This window comes from Dipodomys merriami, unplaced genomic scaffold (genome assembly GCF_024711535.1).
Source record: "Dipodomys merriami isolate MVZ:Mamm:240054 unplaced genomic scaffold, mDipMer1.0.p SCAF_14, whole genome shotgun sequence".
Classification (NCBI taxonomy): domain Eukaryota; kingdom Metazoa; phylum Chordata; class Mammalia; order Rodentia; family Heteromyidae; genus Dipodomys; species Dipodomys merriami.
In genome coordinates, this window is record NW_027202715.1 from 35752835 (window position 1) to 35767895 (window position 15061).

The 15061-nt window shown below is 37.2% G+C and overlaps 1 protein-coding gene and 1 long non-coding RNA gene across 10 annotated transcripts in view; one reads left to right on the forward strand and one right to left on the reverse strand.

The window, feature by feature from the left end:
* LOC138826133 (uncharacterized) overlaps positions 1–7330 on the forward strand; it is a 39005-nt gene extending 31675 nt beyond the window's left edge. Inside the window, exons 4-5 of the long non-coding RNA XR_011371568.1 lie at positions 6243–6359; positions 7192–7330. This is a non-coding gene — a long non-coding RNA (uncharacterized lncRNA). The remainder of the gene's footprint in view (positions 1–6242; positions 6360–7191) is intronic.
* Cpeb3 (cytoplasmic polyadenylation element binding protein 3) overlaps positions 1–15061 on the reverse strand; it is a 174904-nt gene that overhangs the window by 93577 nt on the left and 66266 nt on the right. For 6 of the 9 annotated variants that reach the window (XM_070021198.1, XM_070021199.1, XM_070021201.1 and 3 more), the window contains one exon: positions 11785–11944. In XM_070021198.1, coding sequence (XP_069877299.1) covers positions 11785–11944 — 160 coding nt within the window. The remainder of the gene's footprint in view (positions 1–11784; positions 11945–15061) is intronic. The other 3 variants (XM_070021203.1, XM_070021197.1, XM_070021202.1) reach the window with 1 other exon arrangement.

Sequence of the window (15061 nt, forward strand, 5' to 3'; positions counted from 1 at the left end):
AATATACACATTACAAAAAGCTAGAACAGATTAATTTATAACAATGTTATCAAAAGCCAAAGCATTTACAATTCTTAAATCAAGTCATAAAACACATATGCAAAAAAGTCTGAAAACAAAACCAAAGTCTCAACATAAATAAAATACAACAGAACAAAAAAAAGCTTCCAATAGTTTAAAGTTTACAAATCTCCCACATTCCAATTTAATCATGCTTATTTCCGCATTAAGCAAGTTATTTTACACAATAATTCACACTGCCCTTCAAATCCAAGCAGAAAAAAAAATTCAAAATATATAAACTTATACTTGAAGCTTAGAGAAAATAGAAACATGCTTTGTAATGGCTCAAAAATGCAACATTATCATCAGAATGACAGAGTGAAGAAAGATGGCAAAACTTACATAACAGACTGACCTAAAAACCTACATCTCTTATGCTACTTTACTACTAAGTATATTTGTGACCTTGGGCATAATGCTAAATTCTAGACCTGTATCCTGTATCCCTAACAGGAATTGTTAACTCTGCCCCTATTAGCCAACTTCTTATTTTTCTATACCACTAAGAATAATTTTCCTATTTTTAAAGGGTTACAAATAAGACAAAAACAAAGGATACTGTTTAACAGAGGCTATATGACCTGTGAAACCTAAAATAGTTCCACTTGAGTTCCTTCAAAAGTTTGGCAACCCTTAGTCAATAATGTAAGATGGCATCAGATGTTGCAGGAATGATGGTCCCCAGAGTAAAAACTAAACGATAGGGACACTTGATCATTAATTATGGGAGAGAAGGGGAGAACAAAAGAAAAATTTTAAGTCTTTTATGAGGAAACAATGTACTTAGTACGATTTCTTGCTCAATTCTTTCAACAGAAAACTTACTGAAACCCTAACTAGTATATAATCTAGTATCTGTGAACAAGGCTCTGCAAGATTTTTGTGACCTATTATGTCCAGGTTTATCATGACATTCTCAGTTTTATTAATTTTATTTCACAATCACAGTCTAAGTATATGTGAGGTAAGAATGATAAACAACTGTAGTTTTAAAAAAAAGTGATGAGCCCGGCGCTGGTGGCTCATGCCTGTAAACCTACTCAGGAGGCTGAGATCTGAGGACTGCAGTTCAAAGTTAGCCAGGGCAGTTAAGTCCATGAGACTTTTTTTTTCTTTTTGCTGGTCCTGGGGGCTTGAACTCAGGGCCTGGCTGCTGTCCCCTGAACTTCTTTTATTCAAGGCTAGTGCTCTAACACTTAAGCCACAGAGGCATTTCTGAACTTTTCTGAGTGGTTTATTGGAGATAAGAGTCTCGCTGAGGGGCTGGGAAGGTGGCTCAGTGGTAGAGTGCTTGCCTTGCATGCATGAGGCCCTGGGTTCGATTCCTCAGCACCACATAAGCAAAAAGAAAAAAGCCGGAAGTGGCGCTGTGGCTAAGTGGTAGAGCACTAGCCTTGAGCTGAAGAGCTGAGGGACAGTGCCCAGGCCCAGAGTTCAGGCCCCACAACCGGACCCCCCTCCACCCCCCCCCCAAAAAAAAGAGTCTCTCTGACTTCCCTACCCAGGATGACTTTTATACTTAGGTCTCAGCCTCCTGAGTAGCTAGGATTACAGACATAAGCCAGTGACACCCAGCTCTGTGAGACTCTTATCTCCAGTTAACCACCAGAAAATCAAAATTGGCACTGTGGCTTAAAGAAGCTTTAAGCAAAGGAGCTCAAAGTACTGCACCCTGAGTTCAAGCACTATGACCAATAGAAGAAAAAAAGTGATGAACTTTTCACCAAATATAGTTTTAGTATAGGATTGTCATCATTTAATAGTCAACTCTTCTAGTAGGTATTCAATGGCCCAAATGAAAAGCTTCATAGTGGACAGAACAGAATAATACCTCAAATAAAAAGAAGTAATTATGAATTCCTAAGCAAATCACATCTTTTGTCTAATTAAGACCATCCTAATTTTTTTTCAGTACTGGGGCTTGAACTGAGGGCCTAGGCACTGTTCCTTAGCAAACTCAAGGCTGGTACTTTACTACTTAAGCCAAACTGCCACTTGCAGCTTTTTGATGGTTAATTGGAGATAAGAGTCTCAGATTTGTCTGCCTGTGTTGACTCTGAACCTCAATCCTCAGAGTTCAGCCTCCTGAGTAGCTACAATTATGGGGGTGATGCCTGTCATCCTAATTTCTTAAAGCCCTTGATAATTGTCAAAGGTCATTTCGTGTTAAGAGCTGGTGTGAATGGGCTTGGGGCTATAGATCTGTGATAGAATTCTGACCTAGCATGTATGAGGACCTGGGTTTGATCTCTGGCACTTCAAAAAAGAAAGAAGACAGAAGAAGGAAGGAAGGAAGGAAAAGAGAGAGAGAGAGAGAAAGACCCTCAAAAGTAAATCATGTGTGGGTATGTTAAAGGGAAAGTCATCAACAATTGATAGATTCTGATGAAACTGTTTCTAATTTTACCAATACACATAAGAACTTCAATAAAAATTAATTTTTAGGGCTGTGATGTAGCTCAGTGGCAAAGTGCTTGTCTACCAAGTGCAACGTCTTGGGTTTGATCCCCAGTGCCAAAAATGAATAGACAAAAAAATTACTTTAAACATTAGGACAAAAATATTGAATCTGCCTCTGGTTTTATGAAGACTATTTTGCTGCCATTTATATTAGAATTCTTTTTGAGATTATGTTTTCAATAGAAAAATGTCTATTTTATTTTCATGTATCATATATTTTACATATTCACTAGAATTATTAGGATTTCCAAGAAGTAGCCCACTGCAGAAAGATATATTTATGTGTTTATACATGTCATGGTGGCAAACTTAGTCCTGTTTTTGGCCTCCAGCCAAAAGGATCTACACGGATTCTCTTTAATGCTTGCAAAAATAAAACTGAAAGGGAGCTGGATTGTCTTCTAACTATCATTCTCTATCCAATACTGATTACTTCCAATTCAATTTTTCCTAAGGAGCAGAACAAGAGCTTTAGGTGGTATTTTACAGATGGAAGGCATTACTAATTACGACTAAGCAGAGTACTTTTACATTTCCTGGTATTTTCCCTAATTCTGTTTGTTTTCAGTGGATCTCTGGGTAAAAGTTAACATGGATTTCATAAGAAACTCTAGGTTAATGTTATACTCATAGGACCAATGATCTAATTTTACTCTCCAAATAGAGCATTTTTTTTTGGAAAATCATTTATAGGTTCTATACCTCTTTAAAAATTAATGTTTACATTATAAAATGCAATCTAATTTCATCATAGAAATTTTAGATAAGGGAAAATGAAGAAAATAAGATCAGCAAAGACAGCAGAGTTAACATTTTGATTCATTTTTTTGCAATTTAGGAAATGTGTATATGTGGAGATTTCTTTTCTAAGACTGGAATTTTTATCACAGTTTTCATAATTTGTTGTGATCTTAAATCCTATACCTATTAAGGAATCATGGCGGGGGGGGGGGGGGGGGAGAGGGAGAACATTTGTAAGAAAAAGAAAAAAAAAAACCTGATTCCACATTCAGATGAGGCCTTTTCTTTTTTCTTCCTTTGGTCCAAAAAATACTGCTGTTTAATCAGCTGTGAAAACAGAATCAAGTGTGACATCTGGTGATTTTGTTAATGCAGTCTGGTGCTGCCAGTGTGACATTTTTGTCACCTGTCCGGGGTCTGCTATTTTTAAATTGTTCTTGTCAGCTAGCTCTCTTTTAAGTATAGTGTAAAATATAAGGTTTCATAAGCTGAAGGCATAGTTGGTGTTACTGAGTTAAATGATGCTGTGGCAAGCTGAGCCTGTGTCCCACTTTGCCCACTGCATAGGACCTAATAAGAGTTAAAGAGAATGGAGAAAAAGGTTGAAGGATATGCTTGCTTAGACTGTAAAAATTAGTTTCATAAGCTCAATTCACATGCATATTTTGGAATCTAGTTTTAAAAACACCTCATTCTTACTCAAATCACAGAGTCCAAGTAAATCCATATTTTTGTGCCTCAAATAAAAATTGAAATTTTTAATAATTTATAATTAGCTGAAAAACTTAGTAATTTATGAGGGCTACAACTGCTGTGCCTTCTTTTTTTGCGGAGGGGAGTAATTATGGGGCTTGAACTCAGGGCCTGCTATCCCTAAGCACTTCTGCTTGAGGCTACCGCTTTACCACTTTGAGCCACAGCACTACTTCCAGTTTTCTGGTGATCAATTGGAGATAAGTGTCTCATGGATTTGCCTGCCTGGACTGGCTTTGAACTGTGATTCTCAGATCTCAGCCTCCTAAATAACTAGTTACATCAATGCCCAGCTGTGCCTTCTTTTAATCATCTCCTTTACTTTGAAAAGTCAAATACTTCAGTTTCACACAACGGAAGGTTGTGCTGTACTCCAGAGAGGATTGTAAGATAAAATGCATATTCTGTTGGATTTTGTTTCCCATCAATTTTCTCTGAAAAGTTGGAGACATATTCTTCAGGGGAAAAAAGTCTGTAATATGCAATATAGGATATGTTGCGGGGAGGGACAGTAAAATGTTTTAAATCAGTAATAAAAATCTCACTGCTATAATATTCTATGTTCCAGATAAGCAACAAGCTCACTAAATAGTCAATGAGCTTTTAGCTTGAGAATTGCTCCTAGATTCTTCTTCATGTACTAGTTACTAGATAATTTTTGGCAAGTTATTTTCTTTTCTTTCTTTCTTTTTTTTTTTTTTTTGTCAGTCATGGAGCTTGAACTCTGGGCCTGGGCGCTGTCCCTCAGCTCTTCAGCTCAAGGCTAGTGCTCTACCACTTGAGCCACAGCACCACTTCCTGCCTTTTCTGCTTATGTGGTGCTGAGGAATTGAACCCAGGGCCTCATGTATGCAAGGCAAGCACTCTACCACTGAGACACCTTCCCAGCCCCAATGATAACTTTTAAAAATCAATTTACATGGTGAATTTCGTTACATATTACCACAATGAAAAACAAAAACAGGCAAGAACTCTACTGCTGAGCCACCTTCACAGCCCCACAAGTTATCTTCTTGAGACAGGGGTCTTGCTATGCTGTACGCACTGGTCTCAAACTTGTGGGTTCAAGTGATCCTCTCACCATAGCCTCCCTAGTAGCTGGGACTATAGCATGTGTCACTACACCCAACTTCCAAAAATTATTAAATTCTTTGGCTTCTGTTTCCTCAATTAAGACAATTTAAGCTGGGCACCGGTAGCTTACACCTGTAATCCTAGCTACTCAGGAGGCTGAGATCTGAGGATCATGGTTCAAAGCCAGCAATAAACCACTCAGAAAACCGCAAGTGCCCCTCTGTACAGTATGTTCACAAAATAAAATTAAAAAAAAATAGATCAATGGAGAGAACTGAGAAAAAAAAAAAAAAAAAACGCAAGTGGCGCTGTGGCTCAAGTGGTAGAGCGCTAGCCTTGAACTGAAGAGCTGAGGGACAGCACCTAGGCTCAGAGTTCAAGCCCTACACCCAATTAAAAAAAAAAAAAAAAGACAATTTAAGAATTGTTGACAATTATTCCAAGCATAGTTTTTTCTTTTTTTAAAAAAGTCAGGTGATTAGACTGTTATATTTAAAGCCATGCAAGTTGACAAAATGCTTGTAGTCCCAGCTACCTAGGAAGCTAAGACAGAAGGATCCTTTGAGCCCAAGGGTTTGAAGCTAGTCTAGACAAAAATAAGCAAACTTATGTTATCCCACCATACAAACAAACAAACAAAAAAGGTTGAATAATGTATAGAAAAAAAATCACTTCTTGGTGATTTAGAATTTGTCCCTAATCTGTCCTTAATCTATAGCTAGCTTGCTTGCTTTTTCTTTTCTTTTCTTTTTTTTTGGTGCTGGGAATCAAACTGATGGGTCTCAATCATTCTAAGCCAACTTTCTACCACCATAGAAGTTGTTAACTTTTATACTATACAAACTGATAAGACACTGAAGGGAGGTAACATACAAATAAAATTAAGCAATTATCAAGCTACAGAAGAAATAAAGTAATTTCTGAAACATCAAGATAACAAACTGTAATGAGGTGCATTTTTTTTAAACCATAGGACCAAGAGTCCAAAAGAAGGGGCCAATTTTATGAAAGCATCTGTAATACTAAATTTAAATTGTGACAAGAGAAAAATGTATCTCTAACAAACAAAAAGTGTCCTTTATTCTTTCCAAGTTTCTGACAATTTAAATACATTTGCACACTATTACAAGATATGCTATTTTTTTCCTCAGACTCTTTCGGGTACCTTTGAAAAGCAAGCCATTCAATATCAGTTCTCAACTGACACCTGCTCTTTTCATTTTTCAAATCTCAGTTCCATAAGTGGTGATGGAAGAGGAAATTCAAATGTAAGTGTATCATCAGGTGCTAACTCCTGATCAACCAGACCTATATTTCCGTTGGAAAAGGGAGAGATTGCACAAGGTGAAAAAAAGGTAACCCTCCCTGGTGGTTGCCTAGATACCAACTATCCAGTGCTTCTCCAGTAATCAATTTCTCTGATAAGTACACTTCACTTGGTATTTCCTTCTGTATTCTAGAATAGGAAGCGTACAATCAATCAAACCTCATGAGCATGATTTTGATGTCAGGAGACCTCCTTATAAAAGAAAGGTACAGGCAAAAATCATTTCCCCTTCTGTTATCTTACCTCTCCCAATACAAGAACTTTCCTTACTCTTCATAGTTATGAGGAGAGTTGAATTTCCCTTCAATCAACTACAAATGAGAACAGAGATCAATTCCTCCTATCCAGGCCTCAGTCTTAACTCTGAAAACCCAAGAATTGCTATACTTTAAGGGGAAGTACGAAGAAGATACATTAAAAAAAATAAATAAATAAAGCTGAGTGCTGGTGGCTCATGCCTATAATTCTATTCAGGAGGCTGAGATCTGAGGATTTTTGACTCCAAGCCAGCCTGGACAGACAAATTCAAGAGACTCGTCTCCAATAAACCAGCAAAAAGCCGGGAGAGAAAGTATAGATCAAGTGGCAAAGTGTCAGTCTTGAGTGAAACAGCCAAAGGCTTGAGTTTAAGCCCCAGTACTGGCACCAAGAAAAAAAGAAAAAAGACAGTTACAACCAACAACTATAGTTTCAAATCTTTAAAACACAAAAATTTTAAATAAGTGTACCCTATCTGATGAATGTTTCAAAAGGATTTTTTTTTCTTTTTCCAGGGCCTCATGCATAACCAGGGCAATGTTCCCCCCTCTGGGCTACAACCCACAAAAGGCATTCTTCATTGTGCTGGGAAGGAAGCTCACTTCTGTCTGTCTTGTATTATTTTTATTGTAGGGGAACAGACAGGGAATCTGTTGTAATTTCCTACACCTATCATAAAGACTTATACACTTAATATAAGTGTAGTTGTGACTGAAAAACTGTTAAAGCTTTTTTACTTTACTAAACTAGAAGTGTAAGCCAAGCAACTGGCCTGTAAAACTAGCTACTCAGCTGACAGAATCCAGGAGAATCAAGGTTTGAAGCTAGACTGGGCAGAAAAGTCCATGAAACTCTATCACCAAGAGGTATGGCTCAAGTGACAGAGTGCCAAACAAACCCAGTTGAGCAAGTACAAAGCCCTGAGTTCAAATCCCAGTACAGCCAAAAACAAACCAAAAAAAAACAAAATAAATAAGTTTTACTTCCCAAATTTCTAATTCTGTTCTCTCCTAACTAATCCTCTTCCCCCCTTGAATCTAAGAAGTTGAATAAAGGAATTTTTTTTACTATATGAATAGTGAATATACTTTTACCACATTCACTTGTAGTACTTTATTCTCCATCAACTTGATATTCCATGTTATTGTATCTTCTCTTCTTTATATTATTCAGATATATGACTTTGGAAAAGCCAAATAACTTGGGTTTGTTCCCCTCTCTTTTATATAGCTTTAAAAAAATAAGTTCTATTTACTAATCAATGGGAAATATAAAATTTTGATCTTGTATCTGGAAGTTTCAACATTTCATTGTAGTCTCATCAGGAAAAAATAAATATTCTACTATATGAAGGTCTAATTTATTCCCAAGGCCAGGTAATAGGTACATCTTAATCACCTCCAGCAAAAAAAAAAATCATAAATACTGAAGAGTTTCTAATGCCAGGGACTTTACTGAATCTGCATACCTACTCTGTTAGGTGCTTTATTTTAATGATGAGAACTGAGACTTTGAAGAGACTAATATATCCAGTTCACTAACTAACCAGAGGCAGACCTGGAATCTAAACCCAGGCTGGACTAAGTATTAAGTCCGAAATGCCCATTTGAAATTTCACCTTCTATTAACTTATAAGGATGTTCATAAAACTAATCTTACTATTTCTAGGTATGAGTCTGAGGTGAGATTTTTAGCTTTCCTTTTTGTACTTTTATGTCATCTTGTAATTTCTTACAATGAGCAAGAAAGTGTTTTTCTTTCTCTAAAAAAAAAAAAAAAGAAAAATGGGTTCTGACAAAAAAAAAAAAAGAAAACATCAAGGCAAAAAATAAAGCCTTCAAAATAGTGTTTACATATTCAAGTAGGGTAAGAAGATAGTAGGCCACAACAGATACAGGGAAGGATACTGAGGTAAGATGGAAAGCAAGATGGAGTACAGAAGCCACATGGCAAGTACCTTGGCCTAGCATGCTTTTCTTAAAACTTAGTCTACCTAAATGTTTTCATCATTGACCTAAAATTCTCAACATGAATTTAGGCAAACACTGTGTGTCAGAACTCATATCAGCATGTTACCTATAATAAAGGAAAGCTAGAAACTACCTCTAACTATAAATTTTAAGTACTATCCATAAATTGTAAAAATTAGAAACATGGATTTTTATTATGAGAAATGAAAACAAAATAGAAATTGAAAAGGACATATCATCACAATGTTTCTTGAATGTGTGTGTGTGTGTATGTGTGTGTGTGTGTGTGTGAGTATAACTAGAGTTTGAATTCAGAACTTTGCACTTGCTACTCAAGTACTCTATTGCTTGAGCCAAGCATCTAGCCCTCTTTTGCTCTGATTATTTTGGGGATTTATTATTTATTATTTATTTTTACCTAGGCTAGCCTGGACTGTAATCCTTCTATCTATGCTTCTCATGTAGCTGGGATGACAGGCCTAATGCCCAGGTTTTTCTACTGAGAATGGGACATGTTGCTGTTTGTCCAGGATAGCCTTATGCCATGATCCTCCCAATTTCTGCCTCCAAAGTAGACAGTATTACAGATGTGAGTCACCAGTAACTGACAACTTACCTTTTTTGTTCTGATTTCTCTACTTCTTAAAGCTAAAAATAAAACATTTTCTTTAAAGGACAAGTACTATTATGTTAAGTTGAAGTGATGTCACTGACCATAGAGACATAGTGATATCACTGACCACAGGGAAGTAGTCAATTTATAAGAAATTACTAGCCGGGCGCCGGTGGCTCACGCCTGTAATCCTAGCTACTCAGGAGGCTGAGATCTGAGGATCACGGTTTAAAGCCAGGCTGGGCAGGGAAGTCCGTGAAACTCTTATCTCCAATAAACCACTAGAAAACCGGAAGTGGCACTGTGGCTCAAGTGGTAGAGTGCTCGCCTTGAGCTGAAGAGCACAAGCACAGCACTCAGGCCCAGAATTCAAGCCCCACGATGGACAAAAACAAAAAAACAAAAAAGAAAGAAATTACTGAGGGTAGTATAATAAACTGGGAAGTTAGAAGCACACTACTGTAACAAGCACATACTAAGTGCCTTTCAATTAATTATAAGTACAGAGCAAAATTCTGTACTTACAATTTTATGTTGGTAAAGTGACAAAGAGGGGCTGGGAAGGTGGCTCAGTGGTAGAGTGCTTGCCTTGCATGCATGAGGCCCTGGGTTCAATTCCTCAGCACCACGTAAGCAGAAAAAGTCAGAGTGGTGCTATGGCTCAAGTGGTAGAGCCCTAGCCTTGAGCTGAAGAGCTGAGGGACAGCACCCAGGCCCAGAGTTCAGGACCCACGACCAACCAAAAAAAAAAAAAAAAGTGACAAAGAGATAGTTAAAGCTGCAATAAAATAACGGGCCAAAACAAATGGAATAAAGTATTCACATTGCCTATGTAAGTGCGTCTATATACTATGCTATTGCTACACTCAATAAAAGCTTCTGTGTTACCAAAATACACAATATGCTGGAAAAATCATTTTATACACTATTTACTAAGATTCTTCCATAATCTTTGCTGCAAGAAGAATACAGATCAAGATTCATAGATATGCATAAAGAACCGGAGTAGAATATTTTAGTATAATTTTGAAAGGCTTATAGCTATTCATGGTAGAGAAGGAAAATAAATGTAGCCTTAGAAGATTCTCAAAACACAAAAATAATCTGTGAATATTGTTTTATAACTGCATTCTTACTTCTAAGTAAAATATGTTTCAAATTATCATGTACCTACCTGAAATTAAAAAGATGTAGTTAACAATAACTAAATATAACAATGAAAAAAACAAGGATATTTTTCCTGTTTCTGAAGGTCATAAAAATCTACTTTTTATCTAAATCCTTTCTTTTCTCCACAGCCTATTATAACTGCTTCTTTTTCACTGAAAAAATGATAAAAGCAGCAGGCTGAGTATGACAAAAAAAAGATGAGATGGATTTCTGGTGTGACTCAAGGAAATGGGTGTTACATGTTCACAGTCAGTCACACTCCATTGTAAGGGGAAGCAAAAAATAAAAGGGAGCAAAATTTCCCACAATTGCAGGGGGCACAGGGTTCATACAGGATAGGCACTCCCGTGCCAAAGACTTCATAGTTTTCAGATAGTAGGTCCAAATCCAAACAGAATGGGTTATTTCCACAGGTAATTTACATTATAGTATTTAGTGTCATGGGCTCGCCAATAGGTCTTATAATCACCAGTGCTAATTACTCACACTTGTAACCCTAGCTACTCAGGAAGCTGGGATCTGAGAATTGTGGTCTGAAACCAGCCTGGGGAGATTCTCACCTCTAATTAACCAGCAAAAAGCCAGAAATGAAGGTATGGCTCCAGTGGTAGAGCACCAACCTTGAGCAGAAAAATCACATGAGAGAATAAGGCCTGGAGTTCAAGCCCAGTGGTACCAGTATAAAAAGAAAACAAAAAAAAAAAAAAAAGAGAAAGAAAAAAGAAAACAAGTCTTATAATTCCTTAAAAGAACTGCCATAATTAGGAATGTAATATCTATCCTAAATTCACATGGACTCTAAAATTAGCAGGTCTTAATATTATTTACTTTGGGACTTTCTGACTTATGTATAACTTAAAACATTTTACATCCTGTTACATTTCTTCCTGTTTGGCCTCGGATTACACACTGATTTACTGGCTGCTCTTAAATCTGCTTTACAATACTTCCTATACTACAAAATGAAACCTTTTTTATGAAGTTTTCTATAGTATTTAAAGGGGAAATCACTAAATTTCATACTTCCTTGCAGTATTCCTGGACCTAAATGAATCATTCAGATTGAGCTGAGGATTCCAAATGCACAGTGTCCAGCAAAGTTGGCTTCTGGTTTCATGCTGTAACCATGATCTCAGCTACCCAAGACATGCTTTTTCCAGACATTACTGATTAAACCAATCAATTAATTATTGAAGGTAGCTGAACCAGGTTAATAAAGAAAATCAACTCCCAATACATTCCACAATGCTTTACATAAGCAAAACAAACAAAAACCAAAACAAAATCACAATTATTAAAAAGCCGATTTTTGCTTAAAACACCAAGCAAGGAATGGACACATGAATATTCCTAACCTGCAAAATGATTCCTCCACATTATATCAGCGAAACTCATTGGTGGGCCACTGGGAGGGTAGTGTTTACCTTTCAGAGGCTCATGATCAGTCCTTATCATATCCATTAAGGAGTTCTCCAACGAGTGCAAGTTAAAAGTGTCATAGGGCCTACTCCGGTCCTAAAAATAAAAACACAGAATAAGACAATACATCAAATTCTTCCATAAAATTAACATGGTATCATTTACTTTCTGCTGTGGGCTGGTGACATGAAAGTTACAGTGTTTTGTTTTGTTTTGCTTTGTCAGTTGTTGGGCTTGAACTCTGGGCCTGGGCACTGTCCCTCAGCTCTTCAGCTCAAGGCTAGAGCTCTACCTCTTAAGCCACAGTGCCACTTCCGGTTTTCTGAGTGGCTTATTGGAGATAAAAGTCTCAGGACTTTCCTGCCTGGGCTGGCTTTGAGATCCTCAGATCTCAGTCTCCTGAGTAGCTAGGATTATAGGCATGAGCCACCAGTGCCCTGCTGAAAATTACAGTTTTAATAACCGTCAGTCATTAAAGAATAGTGACTTGGCACCATGAAGTTAAACATCAGTTTCCATAATTAAGCTGAATCCCTTCTCCTAATATTCTATAATGTAAATGCCCTACTCAGTCAGGCTTTCTTTCAAATGATCTAGAAAAGGAGAATTCAAGTGAATTTAGCCTCCATCTCCTGCTTCTTTTGTCAAGTGAACACAGACTACCTGCCCCCCAGGATAACCACTGAAATGAACTCAGCCTACAAACTCAATCACTTTTTGCATCTTTTCTCTTATATGTGGAAGCTATAATTAGCCTGTGAACTTATAAGTAAATATGTTGGCGGGTATGGGATGTAAGTGTAAACAAATATACTAACAAATATTGTAGATTCAAGGGAGATCTCAAATACTATAATTCCTTAGAAAAGCAAAATCAAAGTTTGGCAAAATAAAACTCTAGGAAGCTGGAACTTGAAAGGAGTAGGGTGAGGTCAAGGGGAAAGGGGTAGATAAAGAGAAGAGAAGGTAGTCAAGGATCCAATGTATGGAGGAAGGGAGGGATAGTGGGAGAACAACAAAGGAGGGGGTAACAATGTTCCACAAGTAATGTACTCATTACCTTACTCATGTAACTGTTGCCTCTGTGTACAGCAGCTTTACAATAAAATAAAATAAAAAAGAATCCAATGTATATCATATAAAAATTAAAAAGAAAGAGAAGGGGTAGGGAGCAGTGGGATGGGTAAATGTTGATCAAGATATATTCGTTTGTGGGCTGGGAAGGTGGCTCAGTAGTAGAGCACTTGCCTTGCATGCATGAGGCCCTGGGTTCGATTCCTCAGCCCCACATAAGCAAAAAGAAAAAAGCCAGAAGTGGCATTGTGGCTCAAGTGGTAGAGCGCTAGCCTTGAGCTGAAGGACAGCGCCCAGGCCCAGAGTTCAAGCCCCATGACTGGACCCCCAAAAAAAAAACAAAAACAAAAAAGATATATTCATTTGTTAAATGACAACTCCTTTGTACAACTACTTAAAGATAACAATCACTTTTCTGAAAAATCAAAAGGTGATATGATTTTCAATATAATTGAAATGAATGTATTTAATATTATGAGAGGTAAACTCCACATATTAGGTGCTTTTTAAAATATTTTTTAATATAAGCTATGAGGGAGAAAGAAGGAGCAAGAGAGAGAGAGAGAAAGAGAGAGAGAGACAGCAAGAGAGTGTAAAACAGCTGAAATAATGAGCTTGAGAAAGATCTGGCTATACAAAGGAATGAAGCTAGGATGTGGATAAGTGGTAGTGTACTTGCCTAGGGTGAAGCCCTGAGAAAGGAAAAGAAAAGAAAGATAGGAAACACAATACATAGGAAATGAAATATAATTCCTCATACTTTATCAAAAAATTAGTCCAATTTTTCCTTCAATTACAAAGTTGGAAATATAGGCCTATTTAGAAGACCATCCTAAAAAAATGTCCAAGTCACTCTTTGACAAGTGCTCACATGAAGAAAACTTTAACTCAAAGTCATGTTTTCATGATGCTGGACTTTAAAAAATTGAAAATAGAGAGCTAATGTAAACTAAGTGAAGAAAAATAATAATTGTTCCACCATATTTCCTTTAAGCCTACACTTCTAAACTCTTCTTAGTAGTCTGAGCCTAAAGAAAACTGTGGCTTATGACATAGGTTAATTCTATAGACAGATCTATTTTACTTTGTTTTAAAAAAGGCAAGAAAAGCCAAGCTGTTGGTATACTCCTATATTCCCAGCACTCAGGAGGCTAAAGTGAGAGTGTTGTAAGATCAAGGCTTGCCTGAGCAATACAGGAAGACACTGTTGGGGATGAGGGGAGATAAAACAAAAGTACATACATCTCAATAACCAAACCAATTCAAACTTCAGTAATGAAAGATTGAATGCAGCACCCTGAATAGTTAATCTTCTTCAATGGACAACACTCCTCAATGATTCTTGACTAGGAAGAGACATGCAAATTTTTCTCTGGTTTTGGTTTCTATATAATTCCAGAAAGTCTTGTCTTCCTGTAGATCATTTGTTTTGCTTTGAGCTTACGTTATCAGTGGAAATCCTAATAAGGAATATTGGATATCCAGAATACAAGTTTATCTGTCTCCCAAAGAACTGAATTTTTGTCCAAAGAAAAAGCCAGCAATGAAGAAGTATGCTGATGAGGAAGCAAATGACAACCTATTTATGGCACTGCAATCCCAGAATGAATACCAAAAGACTTGTATCACATCTGTACTTCTCAATAAAGCCTGCAAACATGAGGCCCTTTCAGCACAGGCTGACAGAGAAATATAAGAAAAGACTATGGTGGAATGTCATAGTGCATGCCTAGAAACCCAGCATACTGGGGCTGAGGATCAAAAAGTTGATGTCATCATAGGTCACTTAGTAAAACTACCCCAGTCACACCTAAGAAAGGTTAAATTCAGTTGGGTGCCAGTGGCTCACACCTGTAATAGTTCAGGAGATTAAGATCTGAGGATCACAGTTTAAAGCCAGCCCAGGCAGGAAAGTCCATGAAACTTATCTCCAATTAAGCACGGAAACAAAGCCGGATGTGGAGCTGTAGCTCAAGTGGTAGAGCACTATCTGTTGAACACAAAAGCTCAGGACTGCAACAGGACCTCAGTTCAAAACCCAGAGCAGCAGCATGAGGAGGAGGGTGAGATTTAGAGAGAAAAATAAAGTCCAGATCTCAGCTCAAAACCAAGAAGTATAAACCTTAAGAGTATGAAACT